Source organism: Dipodomys spectabilis, unplaced genomic scaffold (assembly GCF_019054845.1).
Source record: "Dipodomys spectabilis isolate Male_0828 unplaced genomic scaffold, ASM1905484v1 ptg000069l, whole genome shotgun sequence".
NCBI lineage: Eukaryota > Metazoa > Chordata > Mammalia > Rodentia > Heteromyidae > Dipodomys > Dipodomys spectabilis.
The window spans coordinates 11,835,817-11,855,623 of record NW_024870746.1 but is presented as its reverse complement, the minus strand read 5'-3'; the positions used below and the strand labels follow the sequence as shown (position 1 = coordinate 11,855,623).

The 19,807-nt window shown below is 43.2% G+C and overlaps 2 protein-coding genes across 2 annotated transcripts in view; one reads left to right on the top strand and one right to left on the bottom strand.

Annotated features, from left to right (window-relative positions):
- The first annotated feature begins 780 nt into the window (after nucleotides 1–780).
- On the top strand, nucleotides 781–4,476 carry LOC122109279 (alpha-1,3-mannosyl-glycoprotein 4-beta-N-acetylglucosaminyltransferase-like protein MGAT4E). Its single transcript, XM_042681527.1, has 2 exons — nucleotides 781–919; nucleotides 3,320–4,476. The coding sequence occupies exons 1-2, from the start codon at nucleotides 781–783 to the stop codon at nucleotides 4,474–4,476; spliced, it is 1,296 nt and encodes a 431-aa protein (XP_042537461.1).
- An 11,352-nt stretch (nucleotides 4,477–15,828) lies between these two features.
- Nucleotides 15,829–19,807, bottom strand: part of Taf1a (TATA-box binding protein associated factor, RNA polymerase I subunit A) — a 32,347-nt gene continuing 28,368 nt past the window's right edge. Inside the window, exons 10-11 of the mRNA XM_042682334.1 lie at nucleotides 18,883–19,037; nucleotides 15,829–16,092 (exon numbers count right to left, since the gene is read on the bottom strand). Coding sequence (XP_042538268.1) covers nucleotides 15,980–16,092; nucleotides 18,883–19,037 — 268 coding nt within the window. The 3' untranslated portion in view covers nucleotides 15,829–15,979. The remainder of the gene's footprint in view (nucleotides 16,093–18,882; nucleotides 19,038–19,807) is intronic.

Sequence of the window (19,807 nt, the reverse complement as noted above, 5' to 3'; positions counted from 1 at the left end):
AAGTATGTTTTATGTCTTATTTAAAAATTATGACTTGAGAAGAAAAGTAGGTTCACCTCTATCAAACCATTTACTGGGAAGGCAACCGTGAAAATGCACTCAAGCTGGGGTCAGGGCAGAGGTCTTGACTACGGCAGTTTTCCTAGATGAGAGTCGTGCCAAGGAAGCAGGTGATGTGTCCGTTTCCCTGTCACACGTCAGTCTTGGGGGCACAGGTGAGGTGATCACTTCTGATGTGATCCATAAGCTCCTGAGTCCAGTGTGTCTCACATGATCTGATGCACTTGTGGCTATCATTCTTTATCGATGCAAATAAAGTACATTTAAGTTTGTGTTGCATGATGTGCTGGCAGATGGTGGTACTTGGATGGACAAGTACCCTCCTGCTCCAGAAGTGCCATTCTGACTTGGCACTTCTATTTAACATAGAGGAATTTAGGTCGAAAGTGTTGCTCTATAAGATGATGTCACTTGAAGCTAAGCATAGCCTTGAAGGTTCTGTCATAATAACAACATGGAGAAATGCTAAGCAAACCTAGCTTTCTCCTCAGTGGCCCTCTTTCTTTAGGTAGAGAATAAGACTTAACATTTCATCTGATTCCTAAACCAGATAAAGGGCAAGTTTAGGCCTAAGTGAATCATGATCATGCTCTCAGATAGACTATTAGGGGAAAGGGTGGGTGAGGATGGAAGAGAAATTCTAGGCATCAGCAAGAGGACAAAAGTCCTCCAGTTGTATGTGTTGACTTCTTGTTCTAGGAACCCTATCCCAAAGCAGCCATGACGTGGTATCCCAACAGACACAGCTTCCTAACTGCAGTGGGCTTCCTACTCCTGTGGCTCTTCATCACTTTGAAACTCTTTGACGAAATTGAGCATAGTCAAAACCTGGTGATTATTAAAGACCAAGTTGCAATGTGTACTGTAGTTTGCAAACTGGGAATGGAGGGAGGGTAGGAATGTAGAGGCCAGGAAGATCCACCCAATGCACTTTGGCTCTCCTTCTTTTACTTTTCTGCCTGAGAGGAGGAAGCTCTAGGGTGGATGGGAGTGTGGACTTGAACCCCTTAGTCCATAAAGAAGCTGCATTTATTTCTCATGTGTTTAAGGTAAGGGAGAGAATGAATACTGCTTGAGCCCTGGGTCCCTTGGCCAATGGCCAGGCATCCTCAGACTGGCTTCACTTTGGGAAGAATAATTCAATCTTTTCCCCCTAGAGAAACTTATGGGATGACACTGGGGCATCAATTCTGTTCTTTTGTGAAAAGAGGTACATATTTTCCTTTTCTATCATCCCAGGAGGACAGCTATAACAGTAAGAAGAGCCTACGGCCACTGGAAGACTGGCACACCATCACCTTGAAATATTTAAGAAAAAACCAAAAGAGAAGAAAGAGTGAGTGCTAAGGAGGGGAAGGAGTGGAGTATCTCAGGGAAGTAGGGTAATATAGCTGGGAAAGAATGAAAAGAAAGGGAAAAGAAAAGGCAGAACCATGCCCAGCAGTATTTGAATCTGATGAACAGTTCTTTCCCCTTTCCCCAAGATGTTCACATGTCAGAAGTTTGAGGAAGAAAGGAAAAAATTGTTTGTTGTAGTAAGAAAATGAAATCCAAGTTAACCACTTCTGAACACTTGTTAGTGTCATCCACAGAACATAGTTGTATTGGGTAAACAAAGAGCATGACTCATCTTACTTTATGTAACTTAATATTTGGGGCTGCAATGATAATTGATTCCCTGGACATAGAAGACTGTAGCTTTATGGCATAGAATTGTAAAAGGAAAAGTAGTAAGTAAACCCTGTAAAAGGAAGAGCTGTGGTTGAAGTTGTTTATGTACACGTTTAAGTAAGGGAAATCAAACAATAAATAAAATGTGTAACTAAGGAAAAAGAATCATTGAATTATTGAAGGGTAAAGAGTAATTAAGAAGGTGCAGACAGCCAGGCACCAGTGGCTGTAATCCTAGCTACTTAGGAGGCTGAGATCTGAGGATCACAGATCAAAGCCAGCCCAGGTAGAAGAGTCCATAAGACTCTTATCTCCACTGAACCAACCAGAAAACTGGAAGTGGCTCAAGTGGTAGAGCACTAGCCTTTAGCTGAGGGACAGTGCCCAGGCCCAGAGTTCAAGCCCCACAACCAACAAAGAAGAAGAAGAAGAGGAAGAGGAAGAAGAAGAAGAAGAAGAAGAGGAAGAGGAAGAGGAAGAGGAAGAGGAAGAGGAAGAAGAAGAAGAAGAAGAAGAAGAAGAAGAAAGAAAGAAAGAAAGAAGGTGGTGCAGACATTAGGTTCGATAGAGGAGAACATTTGTATAAGAGGGTCTTGGAGTTGCATCGTCCAACTCCCTTAGCTTTATGTATTTAGACCCAAACCCTGCAATAGAAGTATCTGCTCAAGATTACGCATCCAGTGACAGAATTGAGTAGAACTGTAGGCTCCTGCACTGAGGGCATAACTCAGTGGTAGAACACTTGCCTAGTGTGCTTGCCAGGTTCAATTCCCCAGCACTACAAAAACAAAAAAGCTTAGGCTCCTGATTTCTAGGTGAATCCCCTCTTAAGATCTTTCTTCAAAGGAAACCTTTTGGAAGGTGAGCTGAGTAGAAAAGAAAAAGAAGTATACTCACTACAATAATAGTGCTTATTGAGTACTTAAACTATGTGCTTCAAAGTTTGAGGTTCAAATACTCCAAGAAACCCACAAGGACTCAGCATCATGTAGCTAGTACTTCTCCAACTCTAATATGCATACAATTCTCCTGATTTCATTAAAATGCTGGGGTTGGCTGAGAATGTGGCTTAGAGGTAGAGTGCTTGCCTAACATGCATGAAGCCCTGGGTTCGATTCCTCGTACACATAAACAGAAAAAGCCAGAAGTGGCGCTGTGGCTCAAGTGGTAGAATGCTGGAATTGAGCAAAAGAAGCTCAGGGACAGGGCTCAGGCCATGGGTTCAAGCCCTAGGGCTAGCAGGAAAAAAAATTCTGGGGTTGAGATTCTACACATCTAATAAGCTTGAAGTCGAGGATGATGTTGCTAAGTTATGGGGCACGCTTAAGAGAAGCAAGGATGCAAAAATTCCTTCAGCCAAAGAACAAATGAGAAATGGGAGAGGGTTGAGAGGGGGTCCCAAATAACACCTCCCTCTCTATAATCCATTTTTGTCTAGAGAGTCTCTTTTGAAGCCCAAACTTGTAACCCTCCTGCCTTAGCTTCCACAGTGCTAGAATGACAAGCCTCCTCCACCGTGCCAGAACCCTATAACAATCCTCACCACTACTGCCCGCTGACAACTGTACCTGCTTTCCCCTCTTCTTAGCATGGCTGACAGTGGGGATCTCCTCAGTGTCACAACAAAATCAAGGCCACCTGTTGGACACCTTGGCTTCACTATATCGCACCTGTTCCCCAGCTGAGAAGAAGCATCTCACAGTGCTGCTCCACCTAGCAGATGCCAACTTCACCTGGCTCCGACAAATGGTCTCCCACATTTCAAGACTCTACAGCTCACAGATCTTGGCAGGGAAGTTGCTAGTGATCCATGCTCCCCCTGACGCCTACCCCACTGTGGATGGCACCCAGAACGAGACCTCACAAGGGCAATTCTACTCCAAGCAGAACACAGACCATGCCTTCCTCATGAGCTTCGCCCAAAACCTCTCTCCTTACTTCCTGCTACTAGAGGACAACGTCTTTTGTGCCCCCAACTTTGTCACCCATATTTATTCAACAGTGGCCACCATGAAACCCAACCCATGGGTACTCTTGGAGTTCTCTAACATGGGACTCGTTGGCAAGCTCTTCCACAGCAGGGATCTTCCGTTCTTGGCCCAGTTCCTGCTCCTATTCCACAAGGAAAACCCCCTCGACAGGCTGATCCTTCACTTCCGTACCCTCCTGGGGCAGAAAACCCCTCTGCTCTACAGACCATTCCTCTTCTATCACAGGTTGTACCGTCACCCCTTTGGTGACAAAAATGCCGTGAACATTCAGGAGAATCCTTACGGTCCACACATCCTCCCTGCCGCTGTTTTCACAGACATGAAGGTTTCTGATGTTCATGTGCCCTGGGAGGCTTACACACTGGATGAGTCATTTTTTTGGACCTACAACGTTAGCACAGGGAACCACTTGACGGTGCTTTTGAACCATCCAGCAAACCTGAGAAGAGTGCAAGTGATAACAGGAGCCATCGTGGATGGAAAGTATGCCCTACGGAAGGGACAGGTGGAGATAGGCTACCACCCTGATGGAATGCCTCGGTCCTGTACCGACTTTGTCCTGCTGGGCCGTCTCCAGCAAGGGCTGATAGATCGGGAGATTCTTGGGGACAGTCTGGGGAAGCACGTGAGCTGTGTGAGGGTGGTGGCAAATGCTAACCAGGCTGGTGGTCTCATAATTAGACACATTTACCTCTGGAAGGAAAATGCCAATGAAAGAAAAAGGATGCTGAAAGTTAATGATAAAGCAGTATGACAATTTAAAAGTGCCAAGCCATTTTGTTCTAAGCTTGTAAGAGTGACGGGGGCGGGGGGGGGGGAGAGAGGGGGGGACAGGGGCTGTGGGGAGAAACATACAGTGAATGAAAGGTAGAAAGAGAAGAATTCATCTTTCTTTTGGTACCACTGAAACTCATTCCTCCCTTTTTCTATCTAAATGGATAACTCTTTAAGAAAGCTTTTGCTAGGCAAAAGCAGCTTAATCTAATTTGGGGAAGGATCTTGGTTAGGCCCAGAGATTTTACATTCCTGGGATGTTTCCTTCAGCTAAAATAGTGTATGTGCATGTGTGTATACTTTCGTGTTTGTATGTTCACAGATAGAGATGAGGATGTAATATGGTAAAAGGATAAATGGGGGAATCCTTTTAGAGGGTTTGGGGGAACAAACTCAGGGCCTTGCACATGCTAGGCAAATCTCCTCCACCAAGGTACATCCTCAGCCCATAGAGAGAGCAGAAGGGTCTTTTCTCTTTTTTATAAGACAAGGTAGCCTCCTGGGTGGTGTGATTACAGGCATGAGCCACCTTTCCAATACAAAGTATATATAATATTTATACAGAATATATAGATATGCATGCATGAGAAAGAGATTACATGAAACTGTATAGGTCCAGGGGACTGTTCAACCTTATCCTACCTAAAGTCAATGATTCCTGCTGCACTACCGCGTGCAACCAAAGGTGGCGCACCAGCAAGAAGCTTCCTCCAGCTGTGCAACGTGAGTTCCGAGAGTTCTGGAGTCACCACGAAGCTGCTAGCAGGACTCAGCCCCTCCTCTGCTCATGATCTCTGTCATCACACCTGATTTCTGACCTTCCACCCTCAGATCAACCCTTCTGGGTGTATAGCCTTCCCTCACCCAGGTGGAAGACTAAGGTCATCTCAGACAGCTGTGGAGGCTCAAGTGTTCTGTTACCAGCCACTTAACCCTGGCCAATTTGAATGGTAGCTCCTGTGGGAATGGAGACAGTGAAGGGAGAGTACAAGCCCCTTCTCAGGCTGGTCCAGTAGCTGTCTTCCCCAATGGGCCTCCTCTCTCTCTCTCTCTCTCTCTCTCTCTCTCTCTCTCTCTCTCTCTCTCTCTCTCTCTCTCTCTCTCTGTGCTAGTTACATCCTTTGTTCAAAGTAAATGCTTTGTATTCCCCTGGCTTGCCTTTTTTTTGGTGGGGAGAGGGAGTATTTGTGCCCCTTGGTAGTCAGTTCCTGCTGAAAGACAATGCTAGGAAGTCCATCTCTCCTAGATACCGAGGAGCCCACATAGCTGCTGGGTACCACCATGAGACCATAGACCCCTTGCCCTACCTCCTGAGACCCAGCAGTAACCCCTTTTTTTGTAACCCTTTTCCTTCCAGGTTTTTCATTCACCAGATTGCTGAGTTCCAAATCTGTACCAACGCCCTCGGAGGGAGGATCTCCAGGTCTCCTCTGTAAACCCCGAGGCTCTCAGGGGGTATAAGTAGGCACTTCTTTGGTGACTGAGGTACAGTGGGAAATACAAAGGTTCTGGTGCCTCTCAAACTGGAATTTCAACCCTGGCTCTATTTATTAGCTGGATGACCTTAAAATGGTATTTAACCTCTCTGAGCCAGTATCCCATACCTGTAAAACAAGGATTGCACCTACCACACCAGGTTGACACATGAATTCAAGACACTCAGGGGACCCTAGCACAAGTGTTAAGTCTTCAATGTTTGCCAAGTATGGCACCCTCCCACCACCCACCTCTCCAAGGGAACCTCTTGAAAGGACCCACTACCCCAGGATCTTTGTTGCTCCCTGTGATGCCTCCTGAGGCTCCAGGGCAAATGCACACCTGGCCTGGGGATTTGGACTGCCCTGGATCTGAATGGGTCTGAATGGAGAGCCCCAGACAAGTCCAGGCAGGTTAGGTATCTCTATAGATGCCCCTGCCCTAGGAGAGAGGCCCGTTTGTCTCCCTCACTGACAGGTCTGCAGGATTCTCCCCTTTTCTGGTTGGGCTACTGTAGGAATCCTGAGCATACAATGTTGTGACCACAGGATTAAGAGATGGGACAGAGACAGAAGTCTGGGTTTCTGGGGTTTTCCATGAGCAGTATCACCCCCGCTCAGGGAGGTAATGCCTGGTAGAGGAAGTCCAAGGGGTAGGGTGATGTGTTCTAGATGTGTGAAACCATTGCCCTTCTAGGATTCCAGATGTTCTTATTCATGAGATGTCTCCACAGGGTTGCTGTGGCAAACAAATGAAATTATAGCTCTAGTGGTAGAGCGCCACCATTAGCAACAATGCTCAGAGACAGTGCCCAGACCCTAAGTTCAAGCCCTAGGACCAGCACCAAAAAAAAAAAAATGCTGAGCTTGAGTTTGGCTTTTGATACGAGAGTCTCCACACTCATATACCTACTGCTTTGGTTCCTTCTACCTGAATGGAAGAGTGCTGTGAAATTTCCCAAAATGCCGTAATAATGTACACTTGACCTTGTCTGAAACACTGTTTTCTCACTTTCTATTGGTGTTCATTTGGGTTCTGAGTGGGGAAGGAAACACCACCTCTCTAGTTAGTAAGCTGCTGCCACACTGTGCACAAGGCCCGCACTTAGTGGGGGCCCTTCCATGCTAGAGATGCTAAAGAAGGAAGTTTGGATGATAAAGTTTAGTTAGTCCTCTCTTGGATTTTAGGCCTCCAGAGGAAGGGATGCTGGGAGGATCCGTGGCACCTGGTTATAGCGATTCCCTCTGGGATGGTAGGTCACTGAGAAGTGACCTGGCCCACCCATGGAAATCATGTCAAAAACTCCAATAAGTTTGTTCTTAAGAGCCACAGAAATTCAAGCATTTTGGTGGGGGGAAAAAGTTTGTATTTTGAGTTATTATCAAGATTTCAGTGGAACCAAAGCTCTGAGTCTTGGTTTACTGAATATGGCTATATATTCATAAATGGTAATTGTGTGTGTGTGTGTGTGTGTGTGTGTGTGTGTGTGTGTATCTTTCCTTGAGCCAGGCACCCATGGCTCACGCTTTTACTCCTAGCCACTCAGAAGGCTGAGATCTGAGGATTCCTATTTGAAGCCAGCTCAGGTAGTAAAGTCCATGAAACTCTTATCTCTAATAAAACTACTCAGAAAAAGCCAGAAGTGGCACTGTGGCTCAAGTGGTAGAGTGCTAGCCTTGAGCACAAAGAGGCTTAGAGACAGAGCCCCAGCCCTGAGTTCATGCCCCAGGACCAACAAGAAATAAAATAAAAAGTCTTTCATAAGAAGAAAGGAAAGGGGGAGAGGGGATAGGAGTGTGGGAGCTGAGGGAGGGAAGGGATGGTGACAATAACAAGGAAGGGAAGGGGTAACAATGATCCACAAGTAATGTTCTCATCGCCTTACTCATGCAACTGTAACCCCTCCATACAACATCTTAATAAAATAAAATTCAAAAAAAAGAAATGAAGAAAGTTACCTCTCCAGATAAGATGAGCTCTAAACACAGGTATAATTTGGCAAAGGTCTATATCCTTCGTATATTCTGATATATAGCCTAGTAAACAATTAGGGCTGATTTTCCTTTGGGGTTTACAATCTGATGTTTGATGTCCAAGCTGTAGCAGGGAGGAACTAATAAAGAGAAATTACATCAAAATATGAAGGGAAGAAGGGCCACATTCATCTTCACACTAAATGTCGATATCAACCCAGAGCAAAGGCTCTCAAACATGCTATCTGAGATGCATCCAAAGTAATCCAAGGAGTGGGTTAACTTCTGTAACTTTTTTTTTTTTTTTTTTTTTTGGTTGTGGGGCTTGAACTCTGGGCCTAGGCACTTCTTCCTAAACTCTTCAGCTCAGAGCTAGCACTCTACCACTTGAGCCATAGCATCACTTCCAGTTTTCAAGTGGTTCATTGGAAATAAGAGTATCACGGATTTTCTTTCCCTGCCTGGCTTTGAACTGTGATCCTCCTAAGTAGCTAGGATTACAGGTGTGAGCCACCAGCGCCCAGCAACTTCTGTAACTTGAACAAAGAAGAAATTACTGTGGATAATTAGGTGAGCCATGCAACCAAGCCCCTCTTGGGTACTTATATACGTTCTTGAATTAGAGAAACAGATAGCTTCAATGATCAGCGTGAGCATCTGTGGTCCTGTGTCACCACGGTGGATATTGCCCTGGTAGAGAAAGAAGGGAAGAAAGGGAGCCTTAGGTAGGAAAGAACCTAGGCAGAATGCCAAAGAGGAAGAAATATGGTACTGTAAAGCTGGGAGGAGTAGAAGGTAGGGCATGGATGCACCATGGAGTAGGCAAGAGGCACACTGAGGTATGAGGGGAGCAGCACTAGCCCTCTGCATGTCCTGGGACACATGATGATGCTCATACCTGTATTAGCACAGAGAAGGCAGCACAACAGTCACACCCCGCCAAGGCTGGTTCTCGTGGGAGAGCTTTTATAGTTGGGGTGCAGCAGTTACTCATGGGAAACCTGTTCCAAAGCTACTTAGCAACTGTTCTTATCATCTAAGCAATGCCAGCCAATGGGTCCAATCTCACCCTCTAGACAGACCAGAAACTTTGATGTTGCTCACGTCTTTGGTGAAGTGCACATTCTCCAAGATGAACATGCCAGTCACTAGCCAGTGCTCTGCAGGAGACTGCCGGCAGGGTCGGCATGGCTGCCAGCAGCCAGCACTGGCTTCTTTCTCTTGGAGGGAAGGAAACACTGCAGAGGAAAAGATCACAGGAATGTCAAAGCTGAGCCAGCTCACACACTTTATCATGCTCATTCTACAGATGCTTCCCACTGCTCCCTGGCAGCTTTCTATAATGGGAAAAGGAAAGAAGCTGGCCATCTGAATAGGGTATAGATAAGGATGTAGGCTGCCTCTTCTGATGCCTGCCCTGATGCTTCGATATTGAAAGCAGCACTATGGCTGACGGCTTCCCCGCTGCTCTTATCAGACTGCAGACCTGACACGCTGGTAACCATGCCTCCTCAGCCAATGTGAATCTGTTCTGTCCTCATTTCAACATGGCAGTCCCACCATGGGTATTTAGCTTTGAGGTGATCTTCTCAGGAAGTCTTCCCTAACCAAAAAATCTGAGTTAGCTTTCCATACTTCCTACTGTATCTATTTTTTTTAAAGAACTGAGTATAAATGATATATAAACCATGCATATATAAATTGTATGGCTTAATATGTTTTAGCACACGTATATGCTGGTGAAACCACTACCCTAATGAAGAATATGAACACATCTATCACTTCTAGAAGGCTCTGTATATGCCACTCCTGCTTTTTAACTTATCATTTTCTGAAATTTTCTTAATTACTGTTTCCCTCTGTTACTGTATCTCCATTCACAGGACAGTAATTGTTATAGAGCAGGAACTCAGTCATTTGTTAAAAGAATGGCCAGGAGGAGATCTGGCTTTGATCTGTTCTGCCATTGTGATAAATAACACTATATTTACCTTATAAAAAGGAAAATCCAATGTGGTTTATATATACAACGGATTTCTATGCCTCCCTCAAAAAGAATGACATTGCCCCATTTGTTAGGAAATGGAAAGACTTGGAAAAATTATATTAAGTGAAGTAAGCCAGGCCCAAAGAAACATAGGACCCATGGTTTCCCTTATTTGCAATAACTAGTATATGTCTGAGTCAAGCAGAAAAGGTCAGATAAGTTGATGTTAGGCAAAATGAACCCCAAGATAAGGATTCAAATGTTTTTTTCTTTCTTGCGATTGTTTCTAACACATTTATAAGATTATTTCTTTGTTGCTTTCTATGTCCCTCCTCCACGATATAACCCCTGTTTTCACTGTATTTGATGTTGGTATACTTTGTGGAGGGGAAGGGAAAAAACAAATCATTTAACTAGGGATACAGGTGGACCCATTGCAACAATGAGATGTACAAGATGTTATATCAAAAAAAGAACTTTGGGGGGGGGGTGTAGAAGCGGGAAGGGGGGGCTGGGGGGGAGAATGGGAAGGGATGGGAAGGGAAAACAAAGGAGGCAACAATGCTTGATACAAAATGTACTCATTATCTTGCCCATGTAATTGTAACCCCTCTGTATGGTATTTTCACAATTTAAAAAAAAAAAAGAGGAAAAAGCTAAAAAAAAAAAAAAAGGAAAATCCACCTCTAGATCCTCAGGATCTTGTCACGTCCAATCTACATGAGTTTTCTTGATCACTGGGAGAAAGCCCCAGTGTGCGGCACATGCTCACAACACAGACTGCTGTAATTTCCTCCGTGTGAGGTGTTGGCACACTTGTAACAGCCCCAGTGACTGGGAATCATACAGCTGCTGTCCTATCACTTCTCCCCACCCACCTTACACTCTGAAAAACTCAGCTGGGCACCAGCGATTCATGCCTGTAATGCTAACTACTCAGGAGGCTGAGATCTGAGGATCACAATTCAAACCCAGCCAGAGCAGAAAAGTCTGTGAAACTCTTATCTCCAATTAAGCACCAAAAGCCAGAAGTGGAGCTGTGGCTCAGCTGGGTTGAGCACTAGCCTTGAGAAAGGAAGAAAAAAAAAAAGCTCAGGGACAGCGCTTCATGCATTTCTCCAGACTTATTTCATGGCTGGAGCAATCCTTTGGTCCCTGCAGAGATGAGTAAGTTCTAGCCTTCTGTGATGAGCTGCCAGGAAGCTTTATGGGCTTCAGTTAAGGAGTCTGATGCCCTTCAAGTTGAAAACGTTTGTTCTCTGTAAGGGCAGGAACTTGCTTTGGGTTTTGGTTATTTTTTTTTCCTTGAAGTATATGATACACAGCAAGGGAGATGGAATAGTAACTGGTTATGTCTCATGAGATTTTTTTTAACTTCCTGTCCACATCATATTTAGAAATTATGTTTTCCTAGATTTAGTATTCAGGGAAGTAAGGTGAAACATGGCTGGGAATGTGGCTTAGTGGTTAGAGTGCTTGCCTAACATGCATAAAGTCCTGGGTTTGATTCCTTAGTACCACATAAACAGAAAAAGCCAAAAGTGGTGCTATGGCTTAAGTGGTAGAGTGTTAGCCTTGAGCAAAAAGAAATTCAGGGACAGGGCCTAGGCCTTGAGTTTATCAAGCCCAGGACTAGCAAACAAACAAACAAAACAGTAAGGCAAAACACAATGACTGAAATAAAAGGAAAACTGGGTTTAATTAGTTGAGTTGATAAAATCCAGAGGGAAGAACATGATTGTTTCCAGTATCCTTGTCAAACAACAGGAAATTTCCAGAAACATTGCAGTCATGGGAAAACACCCTCCCCCCCACCCCCACCCCCACCCCAGACACACACACACACACACACACATGAAAAAGAAAAAGGAAGAAAATCTCTTCACACTGTTTTAAAAGAGAGGAGGGACAAACATGCATAAACACAATCCCTAGGCTCCTTTCTAGAACAGTAGCTACTCTTTTCAGAAGCATGAAGATTGATATATAACATGAAGACTTTAATTTGCTCATGGTTCTTGGCAACACCAATTTGAAATATGGTATACAAAAAATTAAGAATTTAAAGATCAACTATAAATTCCTCTAAGAAATCTCTTAGAGGAATCTGTTCATTTATAAAGGTAGACAATTTTGTCATGGGAGGGGTCCAGGAAGCCACCTCCATTATATAATTGGCACAGTGCTAAATGTTTTCACAGAAAGGTTTTCCTCTCTGTTCTTCATTTTTTCAGAATAAGCAACCTGAAGCTCACAGAGGTGAAATAATTCTTGCACTGTTAATGAGGGATAAAATCACAATTCGATGCCAAGTATGTGTTAATTCCAGGAACTGTGTTCTTTCCACCATTCCATGATTCCCCTAACTTGGTAAAACAAACTTGACTGGGAGGCAGAGGCAGGAAGATCCACTGTTTGAGGACACACAGCCAAACCCTGTCTCAAAGCAAAACAAAATGAACAAAACCCTTGGAGAGCTATATTCCACTCGTTGGAACTCTTACCAAGAGAACTGGGGAGCACCATCTTCTCTAGACTGGAAGTCACCAAAACCTCACAGAACAAGGACAAGAATAGTCCTCTTCCTTCATTTCTCTTTATTTCTTTTTTTTGTTTGTTTGTTTCTTTCATAAAAGGAATCAGCTTTTGGAGGAATAGGTGCTTCTTGCTCCTGGACTGTACACTTCACCATCACTTCAACAACACAAAATAATAAAATCATCTGTATACTTTTAGAAATCATTTTAAACAACAAGTGGATATGATTATTGTTAGGTTTTTAAAAAGAGGTAGCCAAGTAAGAACAGCACCAGCACGCACGTGGTATTCAGGTAAGGGGTAGGTTTATTCAGTAGACCTGCTGGGACCATGCAAGGTTGGCACTCCATGCGGCTGGGAAAGGCCAAGGAAAGAGAGAGCTGGGAAAGAGAGGAAAGAGAGAAAAGAGATTGAGAAGAGCTAGACAAGAGCAGAGAGAGAGGTAGCCGAGTAAGAACAGCAGCACTCACGTGGTATTCATGCAAGGAGTAGGTTTATTAAGTAGACCTGCTGGGATCAGGCAAGGTTGGCACTCCACGTGGCTGGGAAAGGCCTGGGAATGAGAGAGCTGGGCAAGAGAAAGAGAGAGGAAAGAGCTAGAAAAGAGCAGAGAGAGCAGAGGGAGAGCAGAGAGAGCTAGAAGAGAGCAGCAAGAGAGCAGGGAGAGCTAGAAAAGAACAGAGAGAGAGATAGCCGAGTAAGAACAGCAGGGAGAGCTAGAGAAGAACAGAGAGCACAGAGAGAGAGAGCCGAGAGCAGAGAGAGCTAGAAAAGAACAGAGAGAGAGCAGAGAGAGCTAGAAAAGAGCAGCGAGAGCCTCTGGGCCTGGGCTAGGCCTTATCTAGGGTATGGGCGGAGAAGGGTGTGGCCACATCAAATTCAGATGTGACCTCAGCGGATGCAGATGTGACCTCTTCCAGGTGTCCCAGTTGCCTAGGTGATGCAGGTACTGAGTGGAGACTTTGCTGTGAGGAGGGTGGAGTCTGCTAGCCATCTGGGAGCAGACCTTACAATTATATGTTCTAGCTGGGCACAGATGGCCTATAATCCTAGCTACTCAGGAGACTGAGAGTTGAGGAACACAGTTCAAAGCCAGTCAGGGTAGAAAAGTCCATGAGACTCTTATCTCCAATAAGCTATTCAGAAAAAGCTGGAAGTGGTGCTGTGGTTCAAGTGGTAGGGCACTAGCCTTGAGCATAAAGAGGCTCAGGGACAGCGCCCAGGCCCTGAGTTCAAGTCCCAGAACTGGCTATATACATATATATATATATATATAATTTATATTATATTTATTTTGATAAAACTTAAGTTTTATTTTAATAAGTTTTAATTTTAATAAGTTTATTTTAATAAGTTTACCAAAAGAAAAATTTTAGCTTTCTCACTTGTAGGAATGGTGGCAGGCTCCACCTTTAGCTACTTGGAAAGCTGAGAATAGGACTGTGGTTAGACGTCAGTTAGGGTGCACATGGAAAACTTCTCAACCTATAACTGGGTGCAGTGGAGTGCACTTATCATCCCAAGTTACGTGGGACGCTGAGATCAGAGGCCTGCAGTCCCTGCCAGCCTCGGTAGACTCAGTCTTCACAGAGGAAAGCTCGCAGGGCCTGTAAAGGAGTGGGAAGCACCTCTGTGGGGGGAAGGGCGTGGCCCCATCAGGCTGGCAAGCGGCAGGTGATAGCACCCCCTCCCTTCAATAAAAAAGACTAACTTGAAGAAAAAAATGTCTCAGAGATCTTTTTCCAGGATTTCAGATATCTAGCCTACATGAAATATGACTCATCTTGAACTGATCTTGAATTCGCTGGCTGTGTACCCTGGAAAAGTGTGCACCAGGAGTTTCCTCCTCCTGCTGACGCACGCCCCTACTTGTGAGTAGGGGCGAGGCCTTAGGAAAGCTAGGACGTTTGGCACCGCCTCCCCTGCGGTTGGGTATTCGCGTAGGCAACCTCCCACCTGCCTTACCGGTCTGCCTGAGAACAGAGCGGTCCCTGGCCACAGCACCAGTAGACACAAGCTCTTCCTGCTGCTCTGCCAATTCCATCCCCTCCCCCCTCCCCCTTCCCCCCTCCCCCCCTCCCCCCTCCCCCGCCGCAGCCTCCTTGGCCAGCACTGCGCACGCCCAGTCTGTCAGCGCACTCTTTCCGGCTCCTGCGCCTGCGCCTGAGCCCAGCGGGTGCGGGATGCAACCTGTGAGCACTGGACACTGCTCAGCCTGGAGTGGCTGGCCCTGGACCCTGCTGCTCCATGATCAAGACACTCATCACTCAAGGATGGCCATGCCTTTGGCGTTTTTTGAGACTCAGCAGTCTTAGGAATAAATGGGGGTGGGAGGTAGTGCGGCGGGATCTGGGTCCCACATTACCTTGGTCTATAGGTCGCAAAAAGGGAAGGCCAAAGATGTGTGAAAGACTTAAGTGCTAATCTCTGTTCTAATCTTAGTGGCCATTTATGATGAAGAAAGCTTTGGGGAATTTGCCAAATCGTAATTTTCCTTACAGGATTTACATTCATGCTATTCTTAGTTACTTTCAATGGTCTATGGATCCAGACCAACTCTAAAGCCACTGCTCTTATTTACTCTATATTCTCTTTGCACCACATCTCCAGCTATGAGTTCTGGTGCAGCTGGCCATAGGGTTCCTGAAATGGGGAGGAGGAACCGAATGAGCCAAGACACCTGTACTGAATGTCTCACCTACTCAACATCTCCTGCACAGTTTTGTTCTTCATCTCTCATTAGGTCCACATTTGGTAACAATGTATCACACATTATGCTATATCCTGAGAATTCAGTGACAGGCCCTTTGTGTATGAGATTATAGCCTAAAATAGGAAGCCAGAGCCAAAGCCAGTGGCATGTGTTTTAAAAAACAATTATCACATTACATGCTGTAACTTTAGTTGTGATGTACTAACCCTGTCACCCTACAAGAGTACCACAGGAACCCACTGGGCCTCCAAAGTTCTGACAGGGTTCCGCCTTTGTTTTCCTCTAGACTGGAACTGGTGCCCCCAGTAACCTATAGATTAGAAAACATATTTGTTCAAATTTGGATTTTACTCTGCTTACCCAAGAGTAAGGCCTAATAAACTTGCCAAGACACTGCTTTAGCATTGTGCCTTGTGGTGCTAAATCTAACATAGGCCAATTAGAATCTAAAAGAAGAATACAAATTTGTTTTACAGCAACACAAAATTTTATTACAGAACACTAAAAAGACAATCAGAAAATAATTATTTCTATAGTTACATTATCTAACAAACTTTGTCCTTTGAAGAATCATTCCTTTAAAAAAATGCTACCTGTAACATTACCAAATATATATGTGTGTGTATATATATATATATCAAAGAGCAATCAGCTGTAACTAATAAAAAAGGAAATATAAAAATACAAAAATAATTATTTATACTCATATAAACAATATCCAAACAGCAAATAAATACATTCAATATCCACCTAGTGAGCTACTACACTTAGCTCCGACTATGAAATAAATGTAGTATCAGATGCTCAGATTCACAATACTGTATTTTTTCACCGATTTCTTCATTTGCTTAATTTTCTTCCTTAACACTTGATGATCTTGTTTTAAAATATACCGAAAATATCTACAACCTAAAAAATAAGCAAATTAATACTCAATAAATACTTAAGTGAATAAATTAATGAATTAATACTTAAAATTTTAAAGAATATGTCTTCATCTCAAAACTTACGCTTCAACTTTGGCATACTGATTATGAAATACTTATTTATATTGTCTATAACACAATAGCATAGGCCTTAGCATTTTCTAAGAGCTGTCACCAATAAAATGTATTATTTCCTACATGTTCTGATCCATCATAATTAAAGCATATACTTTAGCTTGTGTCCTACTCCTCCCCTAATATGTTGATATGCCTTATACATACATAAGTATATATACAGTATATACCTTATGCTATACTATATACTATAAAATGTATACATATACATTCATATATGAGCCTCTCTAAAGGCAAATTAGCTTCTATCTCAATGTTAGCTTGTAACTCAGTCACAATGACATCTATCATAATGTTCTTGGTTCTAGGGTTTTACTAGTAATTTATGGGGTTTTGATTATTTTTTAGACAGTCTTACTATGTTGCCCAGATTAGCTTTGAATATTGCTAAAGCGATATTCCACCTCAGCCTCCTGAATAGGAAGGAGTTACATACTAATTCTTATTTCTAAACATATCACTTTAGTTATAACAAAGAATTTCATCATATCCACATTTCAGCTTACACTTACATAGAAAGCTGGAAAGAATGTCACTCCTACCTTAACAAAAAAGAAAAGCTAAGCAGTGTGCCAGTGACTCATGCCTATAATCCTATCTACTTAAGAGGCTGAGATCTGAGGATCATGGTTCAAAGGCAGCCTAGGCAGGAAAGTCCGTGAGACTCATCTCTAATGAGCCACCAACAAACTGTAAGTGGAGCTGTGGCTCAAAAGCTCAGGAACAGTGATAGACCCTGAGATCAAACCCCAGGACTGGCACAAAAAAAACAAAAATCTAAATAAACTATAAAATTTTAATAATTTTTTAACTCAGTATACTGAGAGCTAAAAGTAGCAAGGTGTCTCTGCTAGGAGAAAGGGACCTTGTTTGTTTTTCACATGAAACAGAAACAGCTACTACATCCCCTGCTAAGAGCAAAGCAAAAGTAGACCACCACAACTAGAATTTGCATCTTATGGTATAAATAATTATAGTCAAAGCAAGAAGAAACCCAATTCAACTCCCAAAAAGGCTATTCACTCCACACTAACACCTGGACAGAAGAAGAGGTATGCCTATTTTCAAGCAGGAGATGTCTTTCTTATATTCCTAGAACAGTTTATAATTGATGCAGACGGTACTGTGATGAGATGGTTACTTGGTATTTAAAACAATCCCATTAGCAAATATGGAAGAAACAGTTTACAATGCTCACTTCACACAGAAAGCTGCCAAAGGTCAACTGCTTGACCTAAGTATGTGACAAGTGAGTGACAGTAATGGAAAAATTAGTGCAAATACAGATACCCCCAAATATGTGCACTACCCTAGAAAGCATAGAAAATGACAATTCAAACCACAGTTCTGTCCCTAGCCATTTTCCATAACATTCTTATTTGTTAATCCCTCTCTTGCATAAAACCAACATTTTATTAATCTTAGTAACTATCTGAAATATATGCTGAATACTAATTCCAAAATAAAATAAGCCATCAGTATATTAAAGAATCTCTTTAGGACACCTTAAATTTCCTAGCAACATGTGTCTTAATTGTATCTTCATTTCTGAACATATTTTGTGGCAATTCTATTCCAGTACTGGCCACTGTTTCATATTCAGTGGCAGTGAAAAGTTGTACTGGCTAAACACTTCTGGACCGTATGGGTAAGAGCAAGTGAAAAGTTTTATCAAAGAAAAATCAATTTTCCTTTCTTCTTTTTAGGGGACTTTTTTATATGCTAACAGGAAGTATTTTTTCTCTTCAGGAGAGAAAATGTTCCCTCCTTATAGAAACAAATAATTACAACATGCAGCTATTAAAGAATAGTGAGGTCATTAAAGAACACTTTTGTTGTTGTTGTTGTTGTTGTTGGTCATAGGGTTTTAACTCAGGGCCTGGGCTCTATCCCTGAGCTCTTTTCTTCAAGGCTAGCACTCTGCCACTTTGACATCTCTTCTGGTTTTTGAGTGGTTAATAGGAGGTAAGAGTCTCACGAGGACTTTCCTGCCCTGGCTGGCTTTGAACATTGACCCTCAGATTTCAGCCTCCTGAGTGGCTAGAATTATGGGTGTGATTACTGGCACCTAGCTAAAGAACAATTTTGTCCTTTTACATCTCAGTAACCTTTCTACAGAACAGGCCAAAAACCCAATTATTATTATTATTATTTAGAGTAAGCACTGTGCATCTTAATGACCCCAAACAACACTCAGTCAGAGCATGAAAACCAATCATAAGCAACAACTAGAAATCACTGTTTCCAATGCATAGGAGCCTTCACATGCACATCACCTGGGCCCAACTCAAGATTCATTCTTCCATTCACCAATTATTTCTCAAGCACACAGAAGCTTTAGGCACTATATTTGATAACCTCTAAATAAATCAATTATACTGTGGAATTTCAACATTCGCCAAAAGCCATGTTAATTTTTTTTCCCCCCAGTCCTGGAGCTAGCTCATGGCCTGGGCACTGTCCTTGAGCTTCTTTTTGCTCAAGGCTAGCACTCTACCACTAGAGCCACAGCGCCACTTCTGGCTTTTTCTGTTATATGGTACTGAGGAATTAAACCCAGGGCTTCAGGCATGCTAGGCAAGCACTCTACCACTAAGCTACATTCCCAGCCCTAATTTTTTTTTAAATGTAAATGTACCTTTTCCTAACAATATCCCAGCCACAAAAGCTTTCTCACAAGCCAAATCTGTGTCTTCTTTCCAATCACATTTTGCCCAAAAGTAGCTGAAGTGAAAGGCTGGCCACCAGGTTTTCCTGGAGTTCCATTGTTCTTGAACCCATGTAGGATGATTTCTGGGAAAGAGAAATATCACAAAGGGAAGGTCAATGATGCAATGAGGGGACAAATCTGCAGAGTCAGAATTAGAGAATCTGTGACGAGTCTGAGGAAAGATGACAAGGAAGACGTTTCCACACGAACTTCTGAGTACACACATGGCTTGGCACATGACTGGCAGTAGCATGAAGGCAAATCCTTTTGTGTTCTCTTTACTCTCCAGATCCTATTTCAATTCATTAACAGTGTAAAATTCTGGATTCAAAGCTCAGATCATTCATTTACCAACTGTGTAATCCTAAGTAAATTGCTTAATATTTCTGAATCTAAGTTTCCTTGAGGATAAAAATGGTACTGATTCAGTAGCACCACATGCTTCACATAAAGCTTCTTACAGTGTCTGATACACAGTAAATGATTTAAAAAAAAGTTAGCAGTCACAATTACTTAATTACATATCATGTAATTACTTTAGCCAGGCCCTAGTGGCTCATGTCTGTAATTCCAGCTATTCAGGAGGCTGATATCTAAGGATCATGGTTCAAAACCAGCCCAGACAAGAAAGTCAGTGAAACTCTTATCTTCAACAAGCTTCCAAAAAGTAAGAAGTAGAACTGGTGGCTCAAGTGGCAGAGTGCTAGCCTTGAACAAAAAGGCTCAGAGACAATGCTCAGGCCCTGAGTTCAAGCCCAAGGACCAGCAAACCTCTGTCTCCCCTCCCCCCCCCTCCCCCGCCCCGCCCCAGGAAGAGTTACTTTAGAACCTTCCATAAAGTTATATACACTAC